Source organism: Drosophila sulfurigaster, chromosome 2R, assembly GCF_023558435.1.
Source record: "Drosophila sulfurigaster albostrigata strain 15112-1811.04 chromosome 2R, ASM2355843v2, whole genome shotgun sequence".
Taxonomy (NCBI): domain Eukaryota; kingdom Metazoa; phylum Arthropoda; class Insecta; order Diptera; family Drosophilidae; genus Drosophila; species Drosophila sulfurigaster.
In genome coordinates, this window is record NC_084882.1 from 30,387,212 (window position 1) to 30,413,668 (window position 26,457).

Sequence of the window (26,457 nt, forward strand, 5' to 3'; positions counted from 1 at the left end):
CTAAATGTTTTATTTCTTTGCTGTAATAGTAGAAAGTTAATAAAGCAAGTCAATGGAAGCCAGAGCTTTTTTTAGTGTTGGTAAACGCAATTTACAATAAACTGTTGATTTGTACGTTAAATTTGAAATCCTCAATTTACCCGTAAAAAATACGGCGTTTAAACATGGCTATTTCTTAACAAATTTGGAGAATAGATTGAATGTTTAGGAATATAATTTAAGATATGTATTATTTTGTATTTTCTCCGGCTAATTGAAGCCCTATAGCTGCATGCTGCATATAAGGCAAACATTTTAGCTCATCTCATTAGCATGTGTGTTTGGAATGCTTTCCAGACCCAAATACGAATACCGACGATCATTGAATGCACATTACAAACACATGCGCATGATTCTCTTTGAACCTAGAGCTTTGCTCTTTAAACGAGAGCGAGAGAGGGAGAAAGAGAGAGAGCAACTCGCTTCGCCCAACGCGCGCAAAAACGTTTTGGCTTTCGCTTTGCCTTTGCTCTGCTTTTATTTTTATTGCAGCTGTGTTGCGTTGTGTTGTGTGTTGTGTTTTGTGTTGGGGGTTTTGGGGCAGCGTCAGCCAAGCGACCATTTAATTTTCGTTTTGCCGTGGAACCGTTTGGCGCAAGCGACGTGCGCGTTGTTCTGAACAATTTGGAAAATGTCGAGTAAAAGCGGTTCGTGATTCAATTTTGATTTTCGTCGTTCTGTGCTCGCATTGATAACCACAACAATAATCGAATACCGTTATACAGCAGCGTCATCTATCGGTGGAAATTGAAGCTAAAACAAAAAATCGTGCCAACTTGTTGCGTTTGTTTTGTTTTTCTAGTAAGTATTACGTTTTAAGCTAAATATAAAGCAAATGGAAAACAGCAGCATGGACAACAACAACTGAAGCGATAACAACAAAAATAACCGCCATCCTTTGACAGGCGGCGACGACATAAAATGTCAAACTGTCGATCAACATCAAGGCGAAATATGCAAGATGCGTGTCTTAAATGCAAAGAGGGGGCAGAATACTCTTGCAAATTCAAATACATACACACGTACATAAGTATGTGTGTTTGTATGTCCATATTTGCAAGGCAGCCATTTATGTAATGATGTTGCCCCATCCATATACATACACATATACATACATACATATGTATGTATGTAGTCACATTTCTGGACTATCCTCTCCTTTCTTCGCTTCTTCTTTAATCTCAGCACTGATCTCGCTTTCGGCTACGCGTTTTGCATGCCTACCCAATCGCCATCTCTGTCGCTCGTTCGCTGGTGGTTTGGTCGCGCGATTTTTGCCCTTCTCTGGAATGCATTTAATTCGTATTTGAATTTCATCGCTTTGATTCTGTGTATTTTGTTTTTGGCCACGCTCGCTTGTTTTTACAACGCAAAAACACTTGTTGAGTGCTGTGTATATTGTCTAAAGGGAAGAAATCAAACTAAGCGCAAACTTTAATTAATATTCCACGCACTCCCACACACACACACACACAGAAGCACGCTCGTTCCCTCTCTGGCACACGTACTTAACTATTTGTGCATGTGTGTGTGCATGAAATGAGGGAACAATGTTGTTATTGTTGTTCGATATGGACGTTATTTGTTGTTGTTGTGGCTGCTGGAATTTGGAATTGATTGGAATTTGCGCATGCTCAACACACTTTATGCTGAACAATTGCGGCACACGCTTCTTCTTGGCAAGGTAAAAGTGCGCCATCTACTGGAATTTACGAGCTGAGCTATAAATAGACTTTGCAACTTAGGATTAAACACAAAACAATTTATTATTTCAAAGCAGTTTAATCATAAATGTTTATGATTTAAAAAGGATTCAATTGCTTTTTAAGTGTTTGGAAACGTGAACGTATGCGCTTGAATAACTTTGAGAAATACTTCCTTGCCCGACGACGTCGCGAACTCTTTGTGGTCGAAGTTGTCACAGGCGCCGCAGTTGTCGTAGTCGAGGTGGATGAAGTTGCTCCTACAAGGCATTCGGCATTCTGTGGAGTCAGCAGGCAATTGATACAGTTGGGATCCAGAGGTGCGACATCGCAGGTAACGGCTGTGACGTCAGCAGGAAGGCAGAAAAACAAGATGACGGCTAAAACGAGAAATTTAACAGCTCTCATTTTGATGTTGAACTTTTAACGACTGTTGCTAGATAACTATAGTTGTGGGTTTTATATGAAGCAAAGTTTAGTCGAAAGAAACAGATTTGTATTTCTTGTTATTTAATATTTTATTATTTGAGGGGAGCAAACTTTGTACAGGTGTTCAAACAAAACTAAACCAAACAGCAGTTTCTGAGAATTTCGTTTCGAAATTGTTGAAATAAGTCTATCAAATTTCTAGATAGCAGAGCTGAAACCCACTTAGAGGAGGCAAATGCCAAGTTCTGCATGTTGCCAGTGCGATGAGACGAGACGTCGACAGAATTGTGACAATGACAACAAATTGAACTAAATTTTAATTGTTGGCCATTTGCATAGACAACGTTGTTGCTATTATTATTGTTGTGCAACTTGACGATCTCATTGATGTTTTTATGCGCTTGTCAAGCATTATTTATGTATTTATGTGAACGTGAAACGTGCGTGGCTGCCACCTCGAGTCTCGAGTCACTTTGTGTTGCACCCACATAAAACATTAACATTTTCGTTTTTGTTATTGGCACCAATACTGCAAACGTACAACAAAAATTCGGTCGCGCAGCGATCACTGCGATAAACGGAAAAACATGTGAAAGTCAAAATTGAAATGCAAAAATAATGTACAAAATAAATGTCATTCCCGAGTCCATCAGTAAAAGGGGGAAAAAAGTAAAATTTCATAGGAACAGTGGCATGATTAATTACATTTTAAATGAAATGAAAAATGCCAAAGGCGAGTGGGTGAAATTTTGCGCTGTACAACATTGCGTATGAGCGATGTTTACTTGGCAGCTGTTCCACTATGTCTTGCCATCTTGCTCTCTCTCGCACGTTCGCCACAGATCATCATCAGCTGTTTGATGTGCTATATTTTTGACTAGCCGCACTCTCATCTCTAGCTCTCCCTCTCTCTCTCTCTCGCACTCTGTGCTGTCTCTTTAGTTGTTGCTCCCAATTTTCCTAAACAAAAATATTCGCGTGCTCATCCGAATTCATTTAAAACAATTTGTGCTATTTTGTAGTGTTCTATTTTATAAATAAATTAGCTACCTCTCTTTCGCCGTCTCTCTCTCTCTCTCTCTATTGCTATCGCTATCTGTTGCTCTTTCAGCGTTCTCTTTGGCATTCAATTGAAATTGTGCTTTAGCTTTTTGGCTACCAGCAAATTATTTTAATTGTTTACAAACGAATCGTTTCTTACTCGGACGCGGTCTCGGACTCCGATTCGGTCTTCTCTCGATAATTTCGTGCATTGTTTTTAAGTTTTTATTGAGTATGTATATAATATATTTATTACAAATTTTATTGGCATCGGACACAACGAACGAATGAAACGTGTGCGCGATTTCAGTTTCTTCAATAATCTTTATTGGCCGTTTGACAAATTCGAAAACGCCTCAATTGATTTATTTGATTTAATTCTCCGTCTCGATTGCAAAACATTTTTGTTGTGCTGTGATCGTTGTGCCTATGTTTGTGTTGGCTTTCTGTGTGGCAAACGTGCAACAAATCGATCTTGTAATCACATCAATATCATAAACATTTATGTGGCATTTTGGTTCAATGCGTTTTTTACGTGCCTTTTGCACGATAATTGCAATTTTCATATGCAATTCATTTATTCATGAATGCAATTATAATAATGTTGTGAACATATAACAATAAAAATTAATTTGCTTGTCTTTATATGAGCAGGATATAATGATAATAATAATAATAATAGTTTTGCTTATTAAAATGAAGCTCTTTGATTGATCTCCTAAATTTTACTTGTATGAATTCGTAGTTCGTCTTTCTGTATCATTTTCTGATAATAAATCTTGTTAGAATGCTGAGAAAAATAAATATGCTTGAGAATGTAATAAATCTCAATGCTTACACCAATCTATTTACTCAGTAATTAGCATTAAATTGTTCACACTGCTCGACGAAATTTCACTGCGAAATCTCAGCAATTTGGATGTGCGATTTAAGCTGACTATTAATAGCAGAAAATTCCATTTAATACGTTTTTCCAGCATATTTTTAGCCATTTTGTTTACATTGATTACTTTGAATGAAATTTATTGCCAACTAGATATGCTTAACCAGACGTCTGCGAAGATCGCCTTTTATATAGTTCCCAAGTGATTCACTGCCAAGTCAGGTGCTGCCGACAGTTGTGTGTGTATATAGAATATATATATATATATAGTATATATCGGCTAATCGGTCGAATGTTTTGGCGCTAAATTCTGCTCTGCTTTTGTTTTCATTTGTCTGTTTTTTTTTCGGACAAGCCTCCATGCCACTTCATTCTGTTGCCCCGCCATGCCGCATGTCAATTGTCTGCAGGGTTGCCTTGCCTGCATCATGCTCCACTTGATCTTGTCGCCGTCGCCGTTCTTGTCGCCAGGGGCATACAACATTAATCCCGTTTCGTGCCGGCTGCTGTTGCTGCCGTGACTGTAGTTGTAGCGGTTGTTGTTGCAGTCAACGGCGCATTTACCTAAATTGGAATTTCCGGTAAACCGTAATGAAAATCGTAGCAATCAAACCGAAAAAAAATACACTGAGCAAAATGTATAAAACAAAATTCATATGCAAATAAGCAGGAACCAAAGAATAGCGACGAAACAAGCGTGCTATAAACTAAGCAGAGTTCAAAGTAACGAAATTTATGCAAAAGTTGATCAAAAAGTAAGAACTTCCAAAGCAAATAAGGTTTCAAAGTTAACAGCAGTCTTATATAGAACAAATGGTAAGCTTTATACAAAGCTTTGCTCTTTTTGAATGAAGCTTTAATGTGCTTTTATACAAATTTATAATTTATAGTAATATTTTAAAGTTTTATGGCTGAATTAGAGCTTTAATGAGCTCGCAAATTCTTCGAAAAGTCTTATGTAGAAAAAATGGTAAGCTTTATACAAAGCTTTGCTCTTTTTGAATGAAGCTTTAATGTGCTTTTATACAAATTTATAATTTATAGTAAAATGTTAAGGTTTTATGGCTGAATTAGAGCTTTAATTAACTTGCAAATTCTTAGAAAATTCGTATGTAGTACAAATGATGAGATTTATGCAAAGCTTTTCTCATTTTGAATGAAGCTTTAATCTGCTTTTATACAAATTTATAATTTATTGTAAAATTTCAAAGTTTTATGGCTGAATTGAAGCTTTAATAAGCTGCCGTTGAGTATGCAGGTATAGTACAACAAGCGTCTTACGCCCGTTCATACACTTGAATACCCTTACTTTAGCCCAGTCACATTGATATGCAAATGAATGTCACCATCTTAAATGAAATAATCGTCTTAAACGAATGCTGCGCTGCTGCTCTCGCTAAATCGTTCGACTTAATTGCTTTTCCCAGTTCTCAGAGTTCTCGAAAAAGAGATAGACACAAGCAGAAGAAATGGTGAGAGAGAGAGAGAGATCAATATGGAGATGGGGGATAGCAAAGAAATTAAAAGGCTTGTTTTTATGAGCGCCTTTAATGACTTATTTACTTAATAATTTTTGTTTTTATTGCATATTACTACAGAAAGCCTCGGCGAACACTTTCAATGTCATTCGTTTTGTGAGTGTTCTGAGAAGAAATCAAATGAGATACGTAAATTCCACACTAAATTTAGATATCGAAATCCAAACAAAAGCCGCAACTACATAGTTGGAAAAACTTTCTGTAATTCCAAGTATAAACAGTTCTCATATAAAATTTGGGTTACAATGTTGTAAACAATAATCTCTGCTCAGCATAAATTCTATAAAAGAAACAATGATACAAATTTTTTTTTTTGGTTATGTTTTAATATAAAGAATACAGAAAAGAATTTTATTTACCATACGCAAATAAATCAATCGATGTTACTTCGGAATTTATAAAGTTGAAGAACTCTTTTGATATGCGTCGATAAAATCAAACCTATTTCATCAAGGTTTCGACACAAATTCAAAATCAAATATACATAGAATCAATCCGTCAAAGATTCCCCAAAAATATTCGTATATGTTATATGTATATAGAATTTGATGGAATTGATAGGTGTTGATGTATGTGGATGCCAGGCGATTGCAAAATCAACGCCACACGATGGGGGCACCAAATAAGAATCAGAATCAGAATCAGAATCGGAATCACTTTACTGTTGTGCGATGTGCCGCGAATATTAAATCACTGAAATATGCCAATAAAAAAATATTCGAAACATTCTGATTTTTGCAGGCGCCAAAGTAGGCAGACAACTGAAGCCAACTATAGACAAATACAATGCTTGTGACTATAAAACTTTTTATGACTTTGTACTTATTAATTTAATGTACTAATTGCGGTTTCTGTGGCAAGTGTCGGCAAATGGCTGTCAGTGTTTTAAAGTGGGGCTGAGAGCACAAAAAAAGGGGGGGCGAAAGCAAGGAGGAAGTTGTAAAAGACACTCAACTAAACAAACGATAGACTAAAGACTTCATCAACTATTTTGCCTAGACACATTTGCATTATTAAACATTTAATTTCGAGTTGTTTTCTAATTTTGATTTTCTATTTTATTTTTGGGGGTGGGGAGGTGCAACGTTTCCGGCCACAATATCCGTGTTTTGTTTTTTGTGTCCACATAATGTTGGGAAAACTTTTTTGCTTCCGTTAGAAATGTGTGTGTGTTTCTATGGAGTTTTCCTATTTAGCATGCAGGCATGTACCGTTAGCCATAAGTTGTACCTGCCACACTTGCCACATACACTCGGTTTTATGCACTCTATACTTTAGTTTTAATTTTTCTCTTCCCTTTTTCTGTGTGCACACACATATTTATAGTAGTCGGTAGTTGGCTGCTTTACCATGCGCATAATTAATTAACATTTTAATAATTGCTGAATGCTTTTCTATTTTCTATGTTTTGCAGGTTTTCAATTGCCCGTCTGTGTTCGAGTGTGTTTGAGTGTGTGTGTTTTTGTGTGTGTCCAAAACTTTGACTACCTATATCCGCCGGAAGCACCATAACTGGCCAGAACAAGTGCAAAGCCCCTGAACTCAACACAACAGTCTCTCCTTCCTCGCCTCCTCCCCCTTCAGTACAACTCTTCCCACACTTCCATATGGCAGCTACAGCTCCAAACTGAGCAGGCAAGTGAACATTGGGCAAGCATCGGAGGCATTTACTCGAATCAACATGTCATTGGGTAAGTGCTAGTCAATCAATTTTAATACCCTTCAGACCCCCATAAGGAGGCCAGACGAATTTACGATATTTTTATTGTATATGTAGAAAATTAAATACAAGACATTAATTGAGTATATAAAAAAAAAATCATAAAAATCTTACATGTGTAATAATTTAAGTTGGTTCAAAGATTTATGAATATTTATTTATTTAAATTAATAGTTATAGCAAGTGTTTTAAATTATTAGCAAGGTTAGATAAATTACTTACTATTTTTATAAAGAATAACCCTGTAAAAGTAAATAAATAAATAATATTTGTAATATACATAATATATGAAATTTGATGAGTACTAAATACTAAATAAATAAATAATAAATTTAATATACAAAATATAATCAAATTCATAAGAACTACGCACAATTCATGCTCTTAATAGGTAAATATAATAAATCAACATACTATCAAATAAAATTATAAAAACTAAATTAATGAAATTATGGCATTGTATACAAAAGAATGTAGTAATCAAATAAATAATAAATGTATATTTATTAATTATATATTAGTAAAATATAAAACAGTTATAGTATGAAGTTGCTCGGGGTTTGGACTTCGTATACTAGCATTTAATTTGAAGTTATTAACAAATATAAATAAATAAAACTAAATTTAAAAATTATAAATCTAATAATGAAAATATACCAAACAATTATATATACCAAAACTAACTATATACCAAATATCATTGAAATATACCGACAAATTAAATATACCAAATACTAAATTAATGACGAATATAAATAAAATATACCAAAAATTAAATATAATAAATAATGAAAATATACCAAACAATTAAATATATCAAACACTAAATGTGTAATAAATATAAATATAAATATACCAAATATTGATCAGGTATACGTCAAATTAAATATACTAAATACTAAATATATAAATAAAATAATAATACAATTGAAGTAATAAACAAATATTAATTGATCAAAAACTAAATAATAATGAGCAAACAATATGAATATGTCAATTACTAAATATATAAATCAAATAAAAATGCGTAAACGATCAACTAACTAATATTAATCATGCGTCACGCAGTCTTGCCACCTCTAATAGAACTTCAATTAAAAGCACCTGCAGCTATACATACAACATATTTCAAGCAGTGCACAATACAGATTATTGTATAGAGTTGGCCTTTGGCGCTCCAGCGTTGCATGTCCAGTTTTGTCAGACATAAACATGACAATGTCGTTCACGCCTGCGACATAATTTGACACCAAATCGAGCTGCCTGAGTTCTCTTCTGCACTTCGGACTAGACCTTTCCATTACCATTTCTCCGAGCTCGTTAATGAGTGGAGGAGGAGGAGAGGGGAGTCGAGTGCAACATGTACATTAGCAATTTCCCAGAACGCCAACGCATTTATCTTGCAATACTGCGTTGCAAGTTGCAACCCCTTCTGCTTGCCACAGAGACACGCCAACGATTAGTCCGAGCATGAGATGCGGTGCAACCCACTGACATTCCAATTCCAATCGAATCGAAGCGAGCAACAGTAGCAACAGCAAACAGCAACAGTAGCAAACAAACAAACAAACAAATCTCCACAACAATGAAGGCGTACTCCAAGATTGTGTACTAGGCACGCCTCGGAGTCGCCTCGCCACCTAAAAAAAGTTGCAATTGTGCCACACAGTTTACTTACTTCTTAGTTCATCTTTTTTTTCCCAGCGCCTCAAATGATGCGCATTCAACTGAGACGCCAGTTGTTTTGGCTATGGGAACAAAACTAACTATGGCACTTATCCAATAGATATATCATATATGTAGTATGTGGTACCCATAATTCTATGCAACGCAGACGCAGTCTAGTAGACTGATCAATTTGTGACTCACGGAGAAAGAGCGAAGAGAAGACGAGGTCATTCATCAATTAGTGAAACACACACTCAAACTCGTAATAATAATAATAATAATAATCGTGGCGGCAAAATGTTAATAAATAACAAATCAAATGTCGAGCATCTAATTAGTCAGATTTGTGGCATCTTCCTCCCCTCCCGCGCGCATGCTCCTCAATCACTGTCACTCTGTGTCCAGCCAAACAGATTGTGATTGTGATTGTGTGTGCACAGTTGTCAAAGATTTCTTTTTGTTATTATTTATGTTGACTAGAACAAATAATCAGTAGTGCTTCAAGCTGATATGGGAAATGGCGCAATTAAAATACAAAACACAAAAAAATACAAAACTCGCGCTGCGTACGCAACAGATTCAGATAGAGATACAAATGTAGAGTTGCAGATGCAGATACAAATGGAAATGGAAAATGGGCTCGCGTCCATTCGTTGTCCATGTTGTCAGACTGTCACTCGAACTCTGCTTTTCGCTTTCCTTGTTTACACTTCTTTTTTTTTATTTGTGTGTTATATTTATAAATAGTTTGTCGTCATTCATTAAATCTGCATTGAATTTCATTCATTCGCAGTTATTTTTGTACTTTAATTGCACTCATTGAGTGCACTTGTTCTATGTGTCTCTCTCCATTGATAATGCCGACAGAGTTTAATGCATTGACATCGTTTGTGTAAAATTCTGTTATTTTTTTTGTCGTTTATTATGATTATATAAACTGTGACGCACATAATTAAAAATCCATACACATAAACGCGCAAATTTCTCTCACGCTCCAAGCTAAAGAATCTATAAGCATGAATCAGCCTTTTTTTCTGGGGCTTCTGCGTAACGCAGTCACACCTAAAATATTAAATACATTTCTGTGTAAATATTTACGCAAAATTCTCGTGCACAATGCAACTGCAAATTGGCAACTGGTCTTTGTTCGAATGCCGCCGCCAATTGCCAGGCAATCGAATTCACAAATTGGCAACAGCCAAACAAAAAAACAAATAAAGAGAGAAACAGCTGGTTTTGTCGATAAAGAAATCTATCAGTGAGCAAATGTGGATCACTGTCCTCAATTTGTTCCACACTCATTGCCAATGACGATGTCTCGGACGTCACGAAACAGTTTTGCGTTGATCATTTTGTCTCGAATGCTTACGCAAATTTTCATGGCACATGCTTAATTTTTATCGACGAAATTAAATGAGTGTGTGCTCGAAAAGTGCATCAATTGAACATGAAATGACAATCGTTAATACATTTTGCTTTAGTTTTGATGTCTTCATTATTTTTCCGAAGAATTTGCAATTACAAACGATCTAAAGATACACACAATATATGTATTCGTATATAGTATGACCCGGCATAAATCTAGACAATCCCATTTGGCGCACAGGCACACGAGTCTAAAAATATCTGGGCGTTGAGACATTAGAAGACGCTCTCATCTGCTACAAATGATTCTTCATAATTGAATTACATGGCCAGCGACAAGAGCGTAACAATTTTAATTACACACCTCATAATCATTTGCCAGACTGCGTGTAGGAGTCGAGATTCTAAAGTGGAGTAGGAGTTGCAGTTGGAGTATATAGAAATGGAGTTGGAAGTAGGAATTTAGAAAGACTAGAGGATCCTTCCAGTCTAACAAAGCATTACAAAAAATAACAAAATAAAACTTGATCAAATTTCGTGAATGAAATTCAACGATGCATGTCGAGACTGTCAGCTTCCCCCAAAAAAAGGGGAAATGCCTTTATTTTCCCAGTGTGTCTGTGTGTGTGGGTTGTTTGGCCTCTGGAACTAAGTTCATGGGGGCTGCAAGACGAATATTTATTTAGACAGCCATCAGGAAATGTTGCACATTTCGTAAATATTTGCACAGAACCCAACTTAGTCTTTGGTAATTTAATTTAAAATAAGAATCTGCATAATAACCAGTAATAAAGAAAACTATAGTTTTTTATATTAATTATTTATTACATTTTCCATTCCCTTCTTTCAGTTATTATATTATTTGGTATAATAATTAACATATAAATAAATAAACAAACAAATAATAAACTATTTTCTTGTTGGGTTTAATCAGCATTTTAGGAATATATTATACAATTTGCGGTAAAGTCATTAAGTGTTATTCATGTGTTCAATATATTTTTAACAATCAATAAAGAAATTACACATTTCGTTGGATTTTCTGAGATCTAAGGAATTTGAACATTGCTATTTTTGTAGCTCGCAATTTAATTTACCCAAAATATGAATTCAGCAATTAATTAATATTCCCAATAAGATTTGATTAAAAAATATTAAAAAAATTTATTGAAGTAGGACTTTTATTAATCTTAAAATCACATTTCAACGTTTTATTTTATATTCTGTTAATGTTTGAATTTGTGCTAACGAAAACTATCTATTTGTTTATTTTCTTAAGCAAGTTCTTATAATAAAAAATATTATTTCAACATTAAATTTTCTATTCTAAATGCTGATCAATTTGTAATATTAAGTAAGAGTAATTCAGAATTCGATTGCAGTAATCTCTTTTTTTTTATTTGTTTAATATAGCATCTGTTTTGATACCTGCAAATTGTAATATAATACCTACTAAGGTTCTTAAGCATTGGTGATAATGAAAATAATATAATAATTCAAAATTCGATAGCCATAAACTATGTTAGCATTTATTTAATATACTTCTAATAATGAAAGTAAATTGAAAGTTCATTAAAAGAATAATCATTAAATGATCATTGAATTATTGATCATTAAACGTTTTCATTCATCGTTTGATTGTAGTAAATAATTTATATGTTTACTTTCAATACATATGAAAATTTACAATTAATGGTAGTTTTTTTAGACAATTCAATTTTAGTTTATGGTTTGATTATAGTAAATAATTTATATGTTTGAAGATTGATTTAGTTTATGGTTTAATTATAGTAAATAATTTATATGTATGAAAATTGACATTTAATTGTAGTTTTTTAGACAGACCGTTCTTAAACATTTACCCTAGACTCCAGAGCTAAACACTTGGGACCTTAGTAGATTTTCTAATAGAGTATCAATGCCACAGGCAAGTGAGTGTTAAAGAGAGTGTGTTTGTCTCACACCATCTCCGAGCTCATATTACAAGTGCAGTCAAAGCTAAATAAATCAAAATTTGAAGTGTGATCGTGCTGTTAAAAAGAATAGCAATGAATGAATGGAAAAAAAACACCGAATTCGACGCTAAGTGCAAAGCGAAACAAGATCAACAACATCATTAGAAGCATCATCATCATGAGCAGTAGAGCGATGAACAAAGGGAAGGAGAGGAGGGAGCTCGAAATGTTGTGTAATGAATGCGACACTGATCCTCTGGGGTATGCCAATTGACATTTAACATCAACCTGTGGTTGTGTGTGCTGCATTTTTACCACGAAAACAGCGACGCTCGCGATGCAACGCAACAACTGCGCAGAAAGTGCGCCGAGTCTGTGGCATGCCCCAAAGCTATGTGCCCCAAAATAAAAGTGAGAGACACGCGCTCCACAGGGGATGCAAAGCAAAGCATCAAGATGTGGAGTTTGCGCAGCCTCAACCTTCGGTTATTTTTTGGCTTTTGCTTTTTAGGATTACACGGAAGAGAACAACGTTGGTGTTGTCTATGTTTTTTACGTTTTTGTTGTTGGTGTTTCATGTGTGTCATGTGCGCATTTCCATTAAGAAAATAATTAACATTTGTGTGTGCATCAGCAGTGAGCAGCAGTGAGTGACTTGGGAATGAAATCTGTTGAGCAGATGTCTTGCGGCTGCTGCCCAAGTCCTGTTTTCCGAATTGGAGATTTATGAATGCATTTTATGCATTTCCAAACACCTTTTTTTTCGGCAGCGGCTTAAAAATAGCCCACCGAGAGCGAGCGTGATTCTGAAGAAGAGCGATATTCAATGGGTTATCAGGCGGCGCATAAAAGTGTGTTTATTTGATTTTTGATTGGGACTTTTGACAGCCAACAAGCTGCCAAGAGACAACACAACTGTTTTGCTGCCGCAATCGCAACCACAAAACTGTTGTCCACGCCCACACACACACACATACGCTTGTCACCAACGCCCACGCACACTGATCTCAAGATCAGGTAGTTAAAATTGTTTTCACACTTCACTTCTTCTTACCTTTCTTGTCACCCTCGCGCATTTTCCAATTTCCCCTGCTTAAACATCACGCTCACATCTGAAGCGAGATCTTTGCTGCTCAGTAATTTCTTTTTGGCATTTCCGTTTTTCAATTTGAAGTGTTTGTAATCATCATTAGCATGTCCAGCACGTAGAAACAAAGATCCTTGTATTTTAATACTTATATCCTTGGCCACATCCTGGCTCAAGCATGCCGCCTTCTTTTCGCAACTTGTTTTCATTGCCAGCGATCCTTTCAGAACTTCGAGTGGCTTCGTTTCAGTCTCAGTTTTCCAAAGGCACTTCACTTTTTTTGCCTGCCCCCTTTTTTCACATTTGTTTTTATAGCAATCGTTGTTGTCCGGGAGCATCCGTTCTGAAGTTATTGTTGTTGTTGTTGTTGCCGTGCGTGGGCGGAACTGTAAAATTTAGTTTTAATGACTTTTTGTTTGCGTCTGGCCAACTAAAATAACACTTTTCGAATGCTAGTTTTAATGATTTTTAAAGCATTATGCTCTAGCTGTCCGTTTTATGAGGTTTTGTATAAATAACTCACAATTAATACCAGAAAAATACCAAAAACATACTCTTTTAGTATGTGTGGCCCTTAGAAACAACAAATGCAAATGGCATTCAGTTTTGGTGTTTTGATTTTCAAGGAAGCAGTTGCAGCACTTGCAACACAAATTTTCTTCTGAGAAAACTGAAAATACACAATTAATACCAGAAAAATACCAAAAAAAAAAATACTACTATTTTAGTATGTGTGGCTTTCACAAATAACAAATGCAAATGACATTCAGTTTTGGTGTTTTGATTTTCAAGGAGTTCCAACACTTGCAACACAAATTTTCTGTTGAGAATATTTCTGCTGAGAAAATTGACAATACACAATTAATACCAGAAAAATACTAAAAATACCAAAAATACTCCTCTCTTAGCAATTGCAACTCAAATTTTCTGTTGAGAATACTGAAAATACACAAATAATACCAGAAAAATACTAAAAATACCAAAAAAATACTACTCTCTTAGTATGTGTCGCCCTCAGAAATAACAAATACAAATGGCATTCAGTTTTTGTGTTTTGATTTCCAAGGAAGCAGATGCCGCACTTGCAACACAAATTTTCTGTTGAGCATATTGAAAATACACAATTAATACTAGAAAAATACCAAAAAATACTCTTTAATATGTGTGGCCCTCAAAAATAACAAAAGCAAATGACATTCAGTTTTGGTGTCTTGATTTCCAAGAAAGCAAATCATACTAAAAAATACTAAAGTAAGCTTAAAATACACAATTAATACCAGAAAAGTAAAAAATACCAAAAAGAATAGTATATCTTTTATTATGTGTGGCCCTTAGAAATAATAAATGCAAATGACATTCAGTTTTCGTCTTTTGATTTCCAAGTAAGCAAATAATACTAAAAAATACTAAAGTGAGCTAAAAATACACAACTAATACCAGAAAATACTAAAAATACCAAAAGAAATACTACTCTTTTAGCATGTGTGGCCCTCAGAAATAACCAATGCAAATGGCATTCAGTTTTGGTGTTGAGATTTCCAAGGAAGCAGTTGCAGCACCTGCAACACAAATTTTCTGTTGAGGAAATTCAAAATACTCAGCATAATAATAATCATAATAATCATAAGTTGCCCGCCCCCCAAACTGAATTGTGTGCGTCGCCAAACTTCCGGGCAGGATGACGGACGCTACGTTGCCTTTTGTCAGTTTTTCTTCGACATATTTCAATTTTCATTTTTGTTTTGGTTCGGCGTGCTTCGGTTTTCCCCATCTGCCTTTTACTTGCTGCTGCTGCTGCTTGGGGTTAAATCATAAAAAAGTCGAAAATAATAAACAAAAATGTTCAATTGAACGTGAAGGAAAACGCGTAGTGCGCATAAAATGATTCAAAATACAAAATTACAGCAGCAGAAGGAGCAACTGCAACTGGAACAGTTCTTTTCGCTGCCTGACTATGCGGAATTCCCAAGAAAATAGCTGAGTAAATACGCGAGCACGAGCTTTGTTATTGTTTCAGGGCGAAAAAAACTGATGGGGGAATTATTACAAAACGCAAATACAAATAGAAAAATACACGCAAACGTTGGAAATCGATAGGAAAAATGCACTTGGAGTACAAATTACAAATTGCAAGTTTGTTCGCTAATAATTTATTTATGCAGCTTGCTGGACATGCCATTAAAGGCAGTCATTATTGCCTTGTTAACATGGCTTTAAATTACGCTTGATAAGGTTTATTTTTATAGAAATTCTCCAACTGTCATTGCTGACAACTTTGAATATAAAAATCAATAGTTTGGTGAACTAGAGTTGCGCTGAAGCAAAGGTGAATCACTTCATCAAAGCACTAAACTGACCCTAGAGAAACGTTTCGAGCAAAGCGAATAGTGAGAGCGATTAACCTGTCAACGCCATAGAACAATCAGCGAGTGCAACAAATGGCGCCCAGAGGAGTGAAAGGGTTGCAGCTTGGGTAGTCTCCATAGCAAAGAGCGTGTACAGATTTACGACTAGAGACACGAGGCAAACTCGCTTCACAATTCCCAATACAAAAGACAAGCAAACTCCAAACTGAGAGAGACTGAGAGAGAGAGAGTCAAAGTGCGTGGAGGCGAAGACAACAACTTGATATTTATGTGCAGGCAAAATACAATTTTATAAGTACACAAGTATCTCGGCATTATTTCAAGATCATTTGCCTGCGCCCCTGGAGAGACTGATGCTGCACTCAAGAGAGAAAGAGAGGAAGACCTCTTCTACTAGTACTTCTACTACATTTTATGAACTACGAAATGTGCAATTTCCGTGGCAAGGCGACCGACTTTTTACGAGTTTTCCATAGGTCCCAATGTGCGTTGCATCTGCGTTGCACTCACTCAGTTTGGCCCAGTCTCAGTTTCAGTTTCAGCTTCAGTTTGCAGTCCCAGTCCACTTCAGAAATTCCACAGTCTCCGGCCACATGGAGTCGCTACCCTTAATTATTGTACACTATTCTCCACATTTTGCCCTGCTCTCTCTCATGGACATTCTCAATGCGCCCGTCTAACACAATTTTTAATGTGCATACCTCAGATGTGTTTTGGGCCTTTGATGGTTGTTTTTCTGCTCTGTCTTCCACCATACGAATTTGCTGCCTGCAACGTTTGCAATCTACATTTTTGTCGTCGTTTTTTTTGTTCATGCCTTTTACGAGCATAAATGCCTGTCTATTTTGGCCAGCACATTGCATTGATGACCATTTGGCATGCCAATCTTATTAGCACAATGTGTGGTGTGCTATATACACATATGTTGTGGATATTATGCATCAACAACAATGCACTTTTTAAGACTCTTCTTTGTTTAACGTTGAATGAGGGTAGTGAACTCTTTGTTTTGGAGTAATAGAAAAATAACATCTTTAATTATGTTAATAGTTAATCAAACTATTATTGATATACTACTTATTTCTTCATACCATATATTATAGTATATGTATATATTATTTTTATAGTATTATACTATATAAATTATGTACTATACTATTTCCAATTCAAAGCATTATTGAAAATACTACTATTCTCTCAGTATACCATATATTATAGTATATATATTATTATTATAGTATCCCAGTATATAAATTATATACTATTTTCTTGGTATTATCATGAGGTGGAAATACTAAATGAAATACTCATCTTTAAACAATAGATAATTAATCCTATTTTACTACTCTTAAAATGTCTACTTATATGAAAGTAAATTCATTTACTATAAATAGCACTATAAAAAATATTATAACTCCTACTTCTACTATAATTCTGCAGTAAATGATACGATTAAACTTATTTTACTACAAAATTTTAGAGTATTTCTTCAATCTTCGTATATTTTTTCAATTTAAGATGACTTCAAATTATTTGTTGTTTACTTTTTGTTTCTGATTTTATTGCTTTATTTTTACAAAACTTAATGTGAAGGTTAGGAGGTTAAAATATTTTCAAAATAATTTATAGATTCTATATAGTTTACCACTGATAATTTAGCTAATACTTACTTTTGATATTGCTATATACAAAAATATACAAAATATATTTTTTTCAATAACAATATTACTACTAGTAGAAATATTTCTGTAACTTCAATAAGACTTCAAATTTATAGTTTTTTTTTATTAAAAACTTTTTAAAGTAACATAATAATCACAATAGTCGTATTAAAACACCTATAATCTTATATCTAAATATAAATTGGATACCAAAGTTTAACCAAATCTCTACCTTTAATACTTCACGTATCAAGTCCCTTTTGTTTTCACGATATTTCTTTGTTGTTTGAAAACAAATGCAAAGCAAAAGAGGAATAAGAATCAATTCAAACTGCAGACAAATTCAAACTTTGACACTGATAAGACACGACTGCCGACTTGCAGTCAATATTACCTTAGAAGTTGTTGTTGTTGTTGTTGCTGTTTATGTTGCTGTTGTTGTTGCTGCTGGCTTCGCTATCGGAACTCATCAAATATGCGCGACGAGCACAAGACAAAACGTTTGCTGCATGCGATGGGATAGAATGGGATGGGGACGAAGAGTATGGGATATGATAGTTGGTTAGGAATCAAAAATCATGCGCAACGAGAACGACAGTATTTTGATCATGCGAAAAACGCACGCAAAAGAAAAACATGCGCAGGTACAACAACAACAACAACAACGACGACGATGTTGTTTGGAAAACAGTATTGCGCACAGCATGGAGAGTTTTTCCTCTGACAAGCGACGCGTACTCGAATGGCCAAGCGGCAGAAGCAGCGACTGCGACTGCGGCAGAGGCAGCGGCAGCGACACTGTGAGTGGGTGCAATATGGTAAACATATTTAAACACTGATCCCGCATGTGCGTTAGTGTGTGTGTGCGTATGTTTGTGTTTGTGCGTGTGCTGTGCGTGTGCGAGGGAGATCGCCGACTGCAGTCAGAAGAGGAGAAAGAAGAAGTAAGTAAGAGCAGCAGCGCATGGAAAAATAAAATAACCAAAGCGACAAGGGATTCTCTATGCCAGGCAGCAACAGCAGCAGCGACGCTGACGTCGACGTCAGCGCAGACGCTGAAGCAGACAGCTCAAGTGTTTTGTTCTCGTTGAAGTTTTAGAATTTATTCCGTTTCGGGATGTCAATGCAGACGCACGCGAAACGCGTAGAAATTACGACCAGCCATAAGCAACATCAACAACAACAACAACTTTTCATCCGTTACATTTTGAATTTATTTGGCGCGCGCTTTCGAATATCAAATCAATCAAACTGACATTGCACACAATTTACGTAGTGAAAACAAAAAAACGATTTTATTTTAATTTATCTCTTTTGCCATTTTTGGCAAACAAACGCCAAACTGTGTGTGTGTGTGTACAAGTGTACATGTGTGTGTGAGTGTGGCGCGTGCGCAGTCGCAGCTAGTGAAAGTGCAACAACGTATTCGAAGAGCCAAGTGCTTAGAGAAAATGCATCATAAATTGCAATTGTGAATTGACAGAGCAAAACAATCGTGAATAGATTGTTCAAGTAAACGAAACGATACGAAACTAACGAACTCAACTTGAGCACGCTCAACTCGATACGATCTCAAGATGTTTGTCACCATGGATAATAGTACAAACGCTTTCTTCTCAGGTAAACTTGGGAATTCATTGAAATGCTTTTTAGAAGTTATGGTAAAAGTTTCGGGAGATTAATCTCACTAAACGAATAATAGTAGTCATATGACTTAAGGAACTTAAAAGAACATTATTAAACTTTGTAAAAACTTCGCTTCAAAAATGTTTTTTTTTTTTCAATTGGTTTTTTATACTATTAAAAACCATACATAACTTTTATATAATATATAAATCTTTTTTCTAATATATTACATAGTATAACATCGTATAAAATAGTGGAAAATCGAAAAAATGTAATTTAACCTAAAAGAATTCATAAAATTATTATTCTTTACTAAAAGTTTTCTCTTTTAATATATAATTTAAGAAATACTATTAAATATATTGATTTATGTTATGCATATATACATAATTTTCAAATTGTAGAGTATTCATAATTTTATATTTACATATATCTTATTTAACATATCATTTTGATTTTTATCTTTTTTTTTATTTATATCATATTACATTTGTATGTATTTTTATGTATACTCTATATATGAAATGTATAGGACTTTAAGCATTTAACAACTTTTGGCATATCTTTTCTATATTTAATATATTACTTTTTTGTAATCTTGACTCTATATATTAAATGTATAAGACTTTAAGCATTTAACAATTTTTGGCATATCTTTTCTTTTTTCAGATAATCCCTGTTATTTCTGCAATGACACCAAATCGCCCCGCACCCCGGACTCGCAGTCGTCGGGCAAGGGTTTCTCAATATTCAAACGTCGCAACTCCAAGGGCAGCAGCCCGCGGCCATTGGCCGGCAATCCGGAACAGATGCGTCTCATGACATCGGCCAACTTGGATACAACAGCAACAATGGCCTTTGGCAGCCCTCGCGGCAGCTTCAACTCTCTAGGCGGTTTCTCACAAGTGAGTTCGAGAGAAAGCGCCATGCGATTGTGTTTATCATTTATCCGATCTGCGCAACTTCCTGTTTATGCTTAAGCATTTCTCCATTCAGCATTTCCTTCTAATAATTTGTTGCATTCATTTCCATTTGCATTTCCATTTTGCACTCGTAGCACTCGTTTGAACTGCAGCCGCTGATGTATCGCCAACGATCGTCGAATTCGCATTCGGAATCATTTCGCGAGCGTCTTGGCTCCTGCAATGAGACGCACAGCTCTCAGTGCCCTGGAGGTGGCATCTCCGAGCACGATGAGGTCTTCAATGCAAGGTGAGTGATCGCAATAAGTGTGTGTGTTTTTTTGGGTGTGTGTTTGTGTGTGTGTTGACAGGATGCAGCTGTTGACAGTTTGCCAAAAGTGTGATTCCCATTACCGATGCCACTCCCATTGGCCTGCCCTTTCCGCCTTTTCATTAGCATTGACTGTGCTAATCGTGCGTACTTTTGCTCTTCTCTCCCTCTCTCTCTCTCCCCTTGCTCATCTCCAGCAAATCCCAACGTCATCATACGCTGCCAAGTGGAGGAAACAACAGCAGCGGCACACGTCGCCATTCGTTTGGCAACTGGGCACAACAACAGCAGCATCAACAGCATCAGCAGCGACAGCTCAACACATCTGGCAGCTCGACGTGCACATCGCCATTGATTGGACCCAGCTCGCCGGATGAGGTGCCCAGCATGTTGGCCCCACGTCCGCCAGTGGTGTCGCCAAACAAATTTCGCGGCAGCTCCTATCGCAGTCGCAGAGGTAAGTCAAAACAAAGCACTTTTATTGAATGCATTTAAGAGATAAAGAACAAAGATGTAAATGGATTGAAATAAATAGGTAAAAAGATGGGATATAGTTAGATGGATATAGTTAGATAGAAAGATGGGAAGTTAGTCAAATAGATAAACAATAAATATACCGATGGATAGAGATAGATAGATACGAAGATAGTCAAATAGATAAATAATAATTATACAGTTGGATAGATAATATACAGATATATAGACAGAAAGATACGAAGATAGCCAAAAAAATATAAAAAGATACAAAGATGAGAAATAGAAAAGTTCGATATGTAGAGAGATTGATAGATATTTCCATATAAAAAAAAATAGTTAGATAGAGAACTGGAAGGATACTTTAATAAGAAATTTCACTTTGGAGGTTAAAAGAAAGTTTATTATATAGTTAAACATATGAGTAGATAAGTTGATGTTGATGACATATATTAATATGCATATTAGATGAAGCATAAAGAAGAATAAAGTATCCTTCTATTAAAAAGCTAATTAGCTAGATAAATGTAAATAATAGATATTCAAATAACTTTATACTCAACTAATGGCCATTATAAAAGTAAATATACTATATATCTATCTATTTATCTATCTATCTAGCTACATTTATTGTGATAGAAAAGTACGCGTAGTAAAGATATATATTTAACATATTTGAATCTTATTTGTGGGTCGCATTGCATTTGCATCTGTTGCCATTTACAGATACACGCGTCTACCTCTAAAACTTGACAAAAGTACTCCAGGCATTTAAGCAAATTAGACTGCATATAAAATAAATAAATATGCCCTTAAACTTAATCAAAAAGATGCCAGTTATTGAGAAATGCAATAGTATATAGTAAAATGTGTGTGTGTATATTATTAAAATGCCACTTTTGTTGGCCTCGTTTTGTGTTCGCATTTTTGCACTTTGCGGCTGTCAGGCCGCAAATGCAAAACGCTTGACAGGCCGATCCCGAGAAATACTCAACACGCTCCGACTCTGCTCTGTTCACTTCTGTTGTGTTCTGTTGTTGTGTCTGTGTGCATCACGTTTGCATATTAAGAAGCAACTGGAACTGTGCCTCCTTTTGCAGGCGCCATGTCTGCGGCATTTAACAACATTTAAATGTTTACGCAAGTGATAATTGTATTTGTTGCTGTTATTGCCGCCAGCGTGTCGCCAGCGTATGCTATTGTTTTTTGTATTTCACTTTTATACTGAGGCGTAATGAGTGAGTCGCTTATGCCTCATCCCAACTGACATTGACAGTGTCGTGTCGTACGTTGAGGTTGGGGTTGTGATGTATGTCAACGCAATGGCTACTGAATCTCTGATGATGCAGTTAAAGTCATACAACTTGATGGTTTATGATGTGCTCAGGACAATATTATTTATAGTAGGTAATTCCAAGGTGCACTTGAGAACTTATCTGTAGAGATTATCGGCTGGAGAAGCCACTTCAAGCACTTGTCTGAGATAAACATTAATGAGAACTTAAGTGAACGAAACTCTTTAAGTGAAATGCTTCGAGTTATGCATTCAAAATTCATTTCGAACCATTTTCAATTCCACTTTGTCACAAAGAACCAAAAGCAATTGACACACTTTGTGCAAACTTCAATTTGAACACCTAAATTTATGGCGAAAAAAAGAACATTATCAATTTCCACAATAGCAAAAACGAGTTCATAATTCTTTCAAATGTTTTGAGCTATCAAAATGGCAAATATGTAAATCATTACTATGTGTGTGTGTGTGTGTGTGTGTGGGGCACACATTTCCGGCAAAGTGCAGTTGCAATTGCAGTGGCAGAGTGGACAACATGGCGGATGCGCAACCTGCGCCTCAAAGCGGAAAACGCACAAAACAACAAAATGACAAAAGTCAATAAACGAATTGAATCGTATCGAATCGACTAGAGGGGGTAAACAAAAGTGGGTGTGGCAAATGGTGTGCAGAAAAGCATAAATTGAAAAATGTTTTTGCAAAAGGCGCGCGTGGCACAGAACGGAAGACGGGGAAAAAGTGCAGAAAAGGGAGTCAACTTTACAGGCAGGAACTTTGCATAATTGATAGCCGTGGCCATTGACTGTTTGGTTTGTTTGTTTGTTTTGTTTTGAGTTGCTGTTGCTTCTGCTTCAAACGTGTTAATGGCACGGAAGCGTGAACTCCACAGTCTCAAGTCTTTGGGTGGGTGGAGTCGGAAGAAGCAAAGTCGGAGAAGCAAAACTATTTAGCATATGGCGCGTGCCATTCAAGCGTTTGGCCAAATTTGGCAGCACACACTTTAGGCCAATTGCGCATACAAATGTTGTGTGTGTGTGTGTGTGCGAGTGTGTGTGTGTGTGGCACATCAAAGCAATCTCACAAAAAAGGGGGACAAGTAAACAGCGCGTCTTTTGCAACACTTTTTATATGGTTGCAGCAATGTGCCATACATCAATTTATAGACTGCTTGCAGTCCATATATACAATATATCGAGTGGCAGGTGATATCGGGTCAAACGTCAAAATCGCTTTGTGCTACGCGCTGCACTTGTTTATGACTAAGTGGCATGTGGCATGTGGCATACAACAGCAGCAGCAGCAGCCCGCTGTCTTCAATTCTGAGAACATCTGTTCATCAGATTACAAACACGCTGCCAAAAGACAAAGCAGAGCCGACTTCGACTCCATTTTTGCTGCCCCTGCCACTTGCCACTCTGCCACTCCGCCACTGTCATTGCCACCGCTGGGGGTTCAATACTCGAACGTCTAGCGACCATAACCCTGTGCACTGCATAACAAACAGACTTTATTTGTCCGCAAAATCCTAATGAAGGAAAATGCTATTTTGTTTGTTTTCTCTTTTTCATTTTGGTCAATTTCCTTGACCCCTCCCGTGAGACAGAGCTCTCAACCACCTGTTGCATTCATAAATATTATGCGAGTTGCATGCCACATTTGCATAATTTTGGGCTCTTCACCGAGGATAACATAAGAATTATGCTGGCATATTTTGCTCACGTTCCGAGGTTTCCGACTATTTTTAAACCTTTTTCTCACAGGCAACAAAACTTTGCTTTATCCTTACCTGTTTATTTAAATTTAATTTAAACTTCAGTCTTCTAGTAAATAATATTCCTTGGGCTTATTTATTGCAAGTATTTTGCCCTTGTCTGCGTTGCCATTTAAATCATTTGTTTATACTTTTTTGTTGTTTTGTTTTTTTTTTTTTTTTATGCCGTTCTATTTGCAAGCTAACTGTTTACAGTTGACTTCGAGCCGCTTTTGGGCTTGAGAACTCGAGTGCAAAACAGTGGCATCTGAGATTGGCTAGAGAATGCCATCAAATTGGCGCTGTTGGCCACTTAAAATGCCATAATTCTGTTTATAGCCAGCCTGGCTTCGAGCTTCATTCGCAAGCTTCTTTCTTGGCCCTTACTTAAAATGGATAACGCGTTGAAAGCAGGCAAACGTCACACGGGGCACGTACAACAACAACCAACCACAGCGCTTGACTTTTATTATTTTATAATCTTTTTAATGCATTATTTATTGAGAGACGAACGCAAGAGAGCGCTCAGACAGAGAGAGAGAGAGAGAGAGAGAGAGAGAGTTACTCTCTCATGGCTCATTATTATTCTTGGCATTCAAATTGTTTGGGAGGCCCAAGTTGCGATGAGCCGACAGCTTTAAGCCAACAGCGACTGTCCGCCAGTTGAAGTTGAAGGACTGTGGCAACTTGACGTTGCGCATGCTCGCTCATTTAAGCCAACTTAACTGAAGCGCCAGTGTATCGTATGTGTGTGTGTGTTACTGTTCGCGAGTGATGCAGCTAATGCAAAGATATTCACTTCATACTTGAAACAAAAACAAGAAAAACAATAAACGCTCAAAATGCTGCTCAAAAGCGAAGACATTGAAATGGAAACGTTCTGCTGCGGTGAGTTGAAGTTGAAGATGAAGTACAACTGAAGTGCACTCAAAAAAGAAAATAGAAAAACAAAAGAAACACATCTGAAAACAATTAAAAAACATAGAAAGACCAACGCCGATTGAAACCCTTAAATTTCAAATGCAGTTTCTGTAATTTTCCTTTTAAAAAATCAAAGCAAATGCCGAAAGGGTTTAAAGTGCGTGTCGAGCTAGGTTTTGATTTTCAATTCTCCATTGGAGCTTGTTATTTTTTTTGTTTCATCAAATTTCTGAGGGGATTGTGTAATTAAAGGATTTCAATTTCCGTTCAATTGACAGCCGAAGCAGGCGTTCAATTTCCGTGTACGTGCGATAGCTGAAAAACTTGTAGCTCAATGCATTGTAATCCTGCATTAAAACACAGCACGTGTGTACTCAAGATTGTGTGTGTGTGTGTGTGTGTGTGTATTATTTATATGTGCGTGTGTATATCTGATCCACCCTTCAAAAATGCTGATGAGGGGAAAAAACTGCGTGCTCTACTCAAAAATAGAGCACAGATTGAATTTCCGCTGAAGCTGCGCCCATTTAAATCGTCTAGACTAGGTTTTTGTTTTTTAATTAATAACAAAAACAACAAAATATGAAGAGGAAAAAGGCAAAGCCAGACATTTAAAACGCTATATACGGGGGCATCCTTTGCAACCAGGGGGCACATTCAGCAGCAGCTCCCCACCGAAAAAAACAACAGATGTGCAACTGCAGCGCGTGCTTCAAAAATTGTGCAGTACTCGTATTGTATTTGTTTTTTTCCATTACGTTAGTTTTTGTGACGGCCGCGTGCCGACGTCAAAGCAAAATAGATGGATAAAAATAGCAAAAAGGCAGCAAAGCAAAAGCAAAGGCAGCAATTATAATTGAAAGGGCTGTGCGTGATGCAAATGCTGAGCAACATAGCCATAAATGTTGCAGCCAAAGAGGGGGGGACACAAGTGCTGCCCCTCCTTTAAAAGGGGGAAGAGAGCAAAACTGAGCAGGGAAGCGAAACTCGCTGCAGGCGCAGGCGCAACGTCTGGCAAAGCGCACAAATGTGGCAGGTGCCGTTGCATGCAGCATATAAACATGTGCAACAGCAACAAGAACAATAATAATAACAACAAAGGCAGAAAGTAACGTACAATTTGCAGTAGCAGCGACGCTAACTGCGACGCTTGCACCGGAAATCGCTCATAGAAGACAACAGCAGACAGCAGTGAAAGCATAAATGAGGCTGTATGTGTGTGTGTGGCTAAGCAAATGCATGAGTGTGTGTGTGTGTGCGTAGTGTTGTCCACGCTAATGCTAGAGATGGACATGCGATTAGTTAGTGATGGAAGCAGCTAAAAGCAAAACATAACCTCAAACAAATAACTTTTAATACAAATAAGAACTGTATAATAATTTTAAAATATTTAAGCATTCCAACACTTATAAATTAAATTTAGAAAATATCGATTTCCTATTCGAGACTATTAAAAAATTTTTGTATATTTAATTTTAATTTTGTTATGAAATTTATAAAAAGCAATTGTTGTATATTAAATTTGAATTTTGTATAGAAATTGTTAAACACAATGAATCAGTGAATACAATTTAATATACAACAATTCTTAAATTCGTTAAAAATGCTTAAACTTAAATTCAATGTTTTGTCAATTTTTGTTCTGCAATCTATTTTAATATTCCCTTAATTTGCTTGCTTTGCTTCATCACAAATTAATATTAA

At 36.2% G+C, this 26,457-nt stretch overlaps 2 protein-coding genes across 4 annotated transcripts in view; one reads left to right on the forward strand and one right to left on the reverse strand.

The window, feature by feature from the left end:
• The first annotated feature begins 567 nt into the window (after positions 1–567).
• Positions 568–26,457, forward strand: part of LOC133836496 (phosphoinositide 3-kinase adapter protein 1) — a 37,202-nt gene continuing 11,312 nt past the window's right edge. Inside the window, exons 1-5 of one of the 3 annotated variants that reach the window (XM_062267017.1) lie at positions 568–840; positions 7,048–7,324; positions 19,751–19,986; positions 20,139–20,293; positions 20,512–20,771. In XM_062267017.1, coding sequence (XP_062123001.1) covers positions 7,315–7,324; positions 19,751–19,986; positions 20,139–20,293; positions 20,512–20,771 — 661 coding nt within the window. In that variant the 5' untranslated portion in view covers positions 568–840; positions 7,048–7,314. Of the gene's footprint in view, positions 841–7,047; positions 7,325–18,588; positions 19,076–19,750; positions 19,987–20,138; positions 20,294–20,511; positions 20,772–24,505; positions 24,721–26,457 lie in introns of those variants that run through there. The other 2 variants (XM_062267016.1, XM_062267019.1) reach the window with 2 other exon arrangements.
• Positions 1,787–2,222, reverse strand: LOC133836497 (uncharacterized). Its single transcript, XM_062267021.1, has one exon. The coding sequence runs from the start codon at positions 2,148–2,150 to the stop codon at positions 1,842–1,844; it is 309 nt and encodes a 102-aa protein (XP_062123005.1). The 5' UTR covers positions 2,151–2,222; the 3' UTR covers positions 1,787–1,841.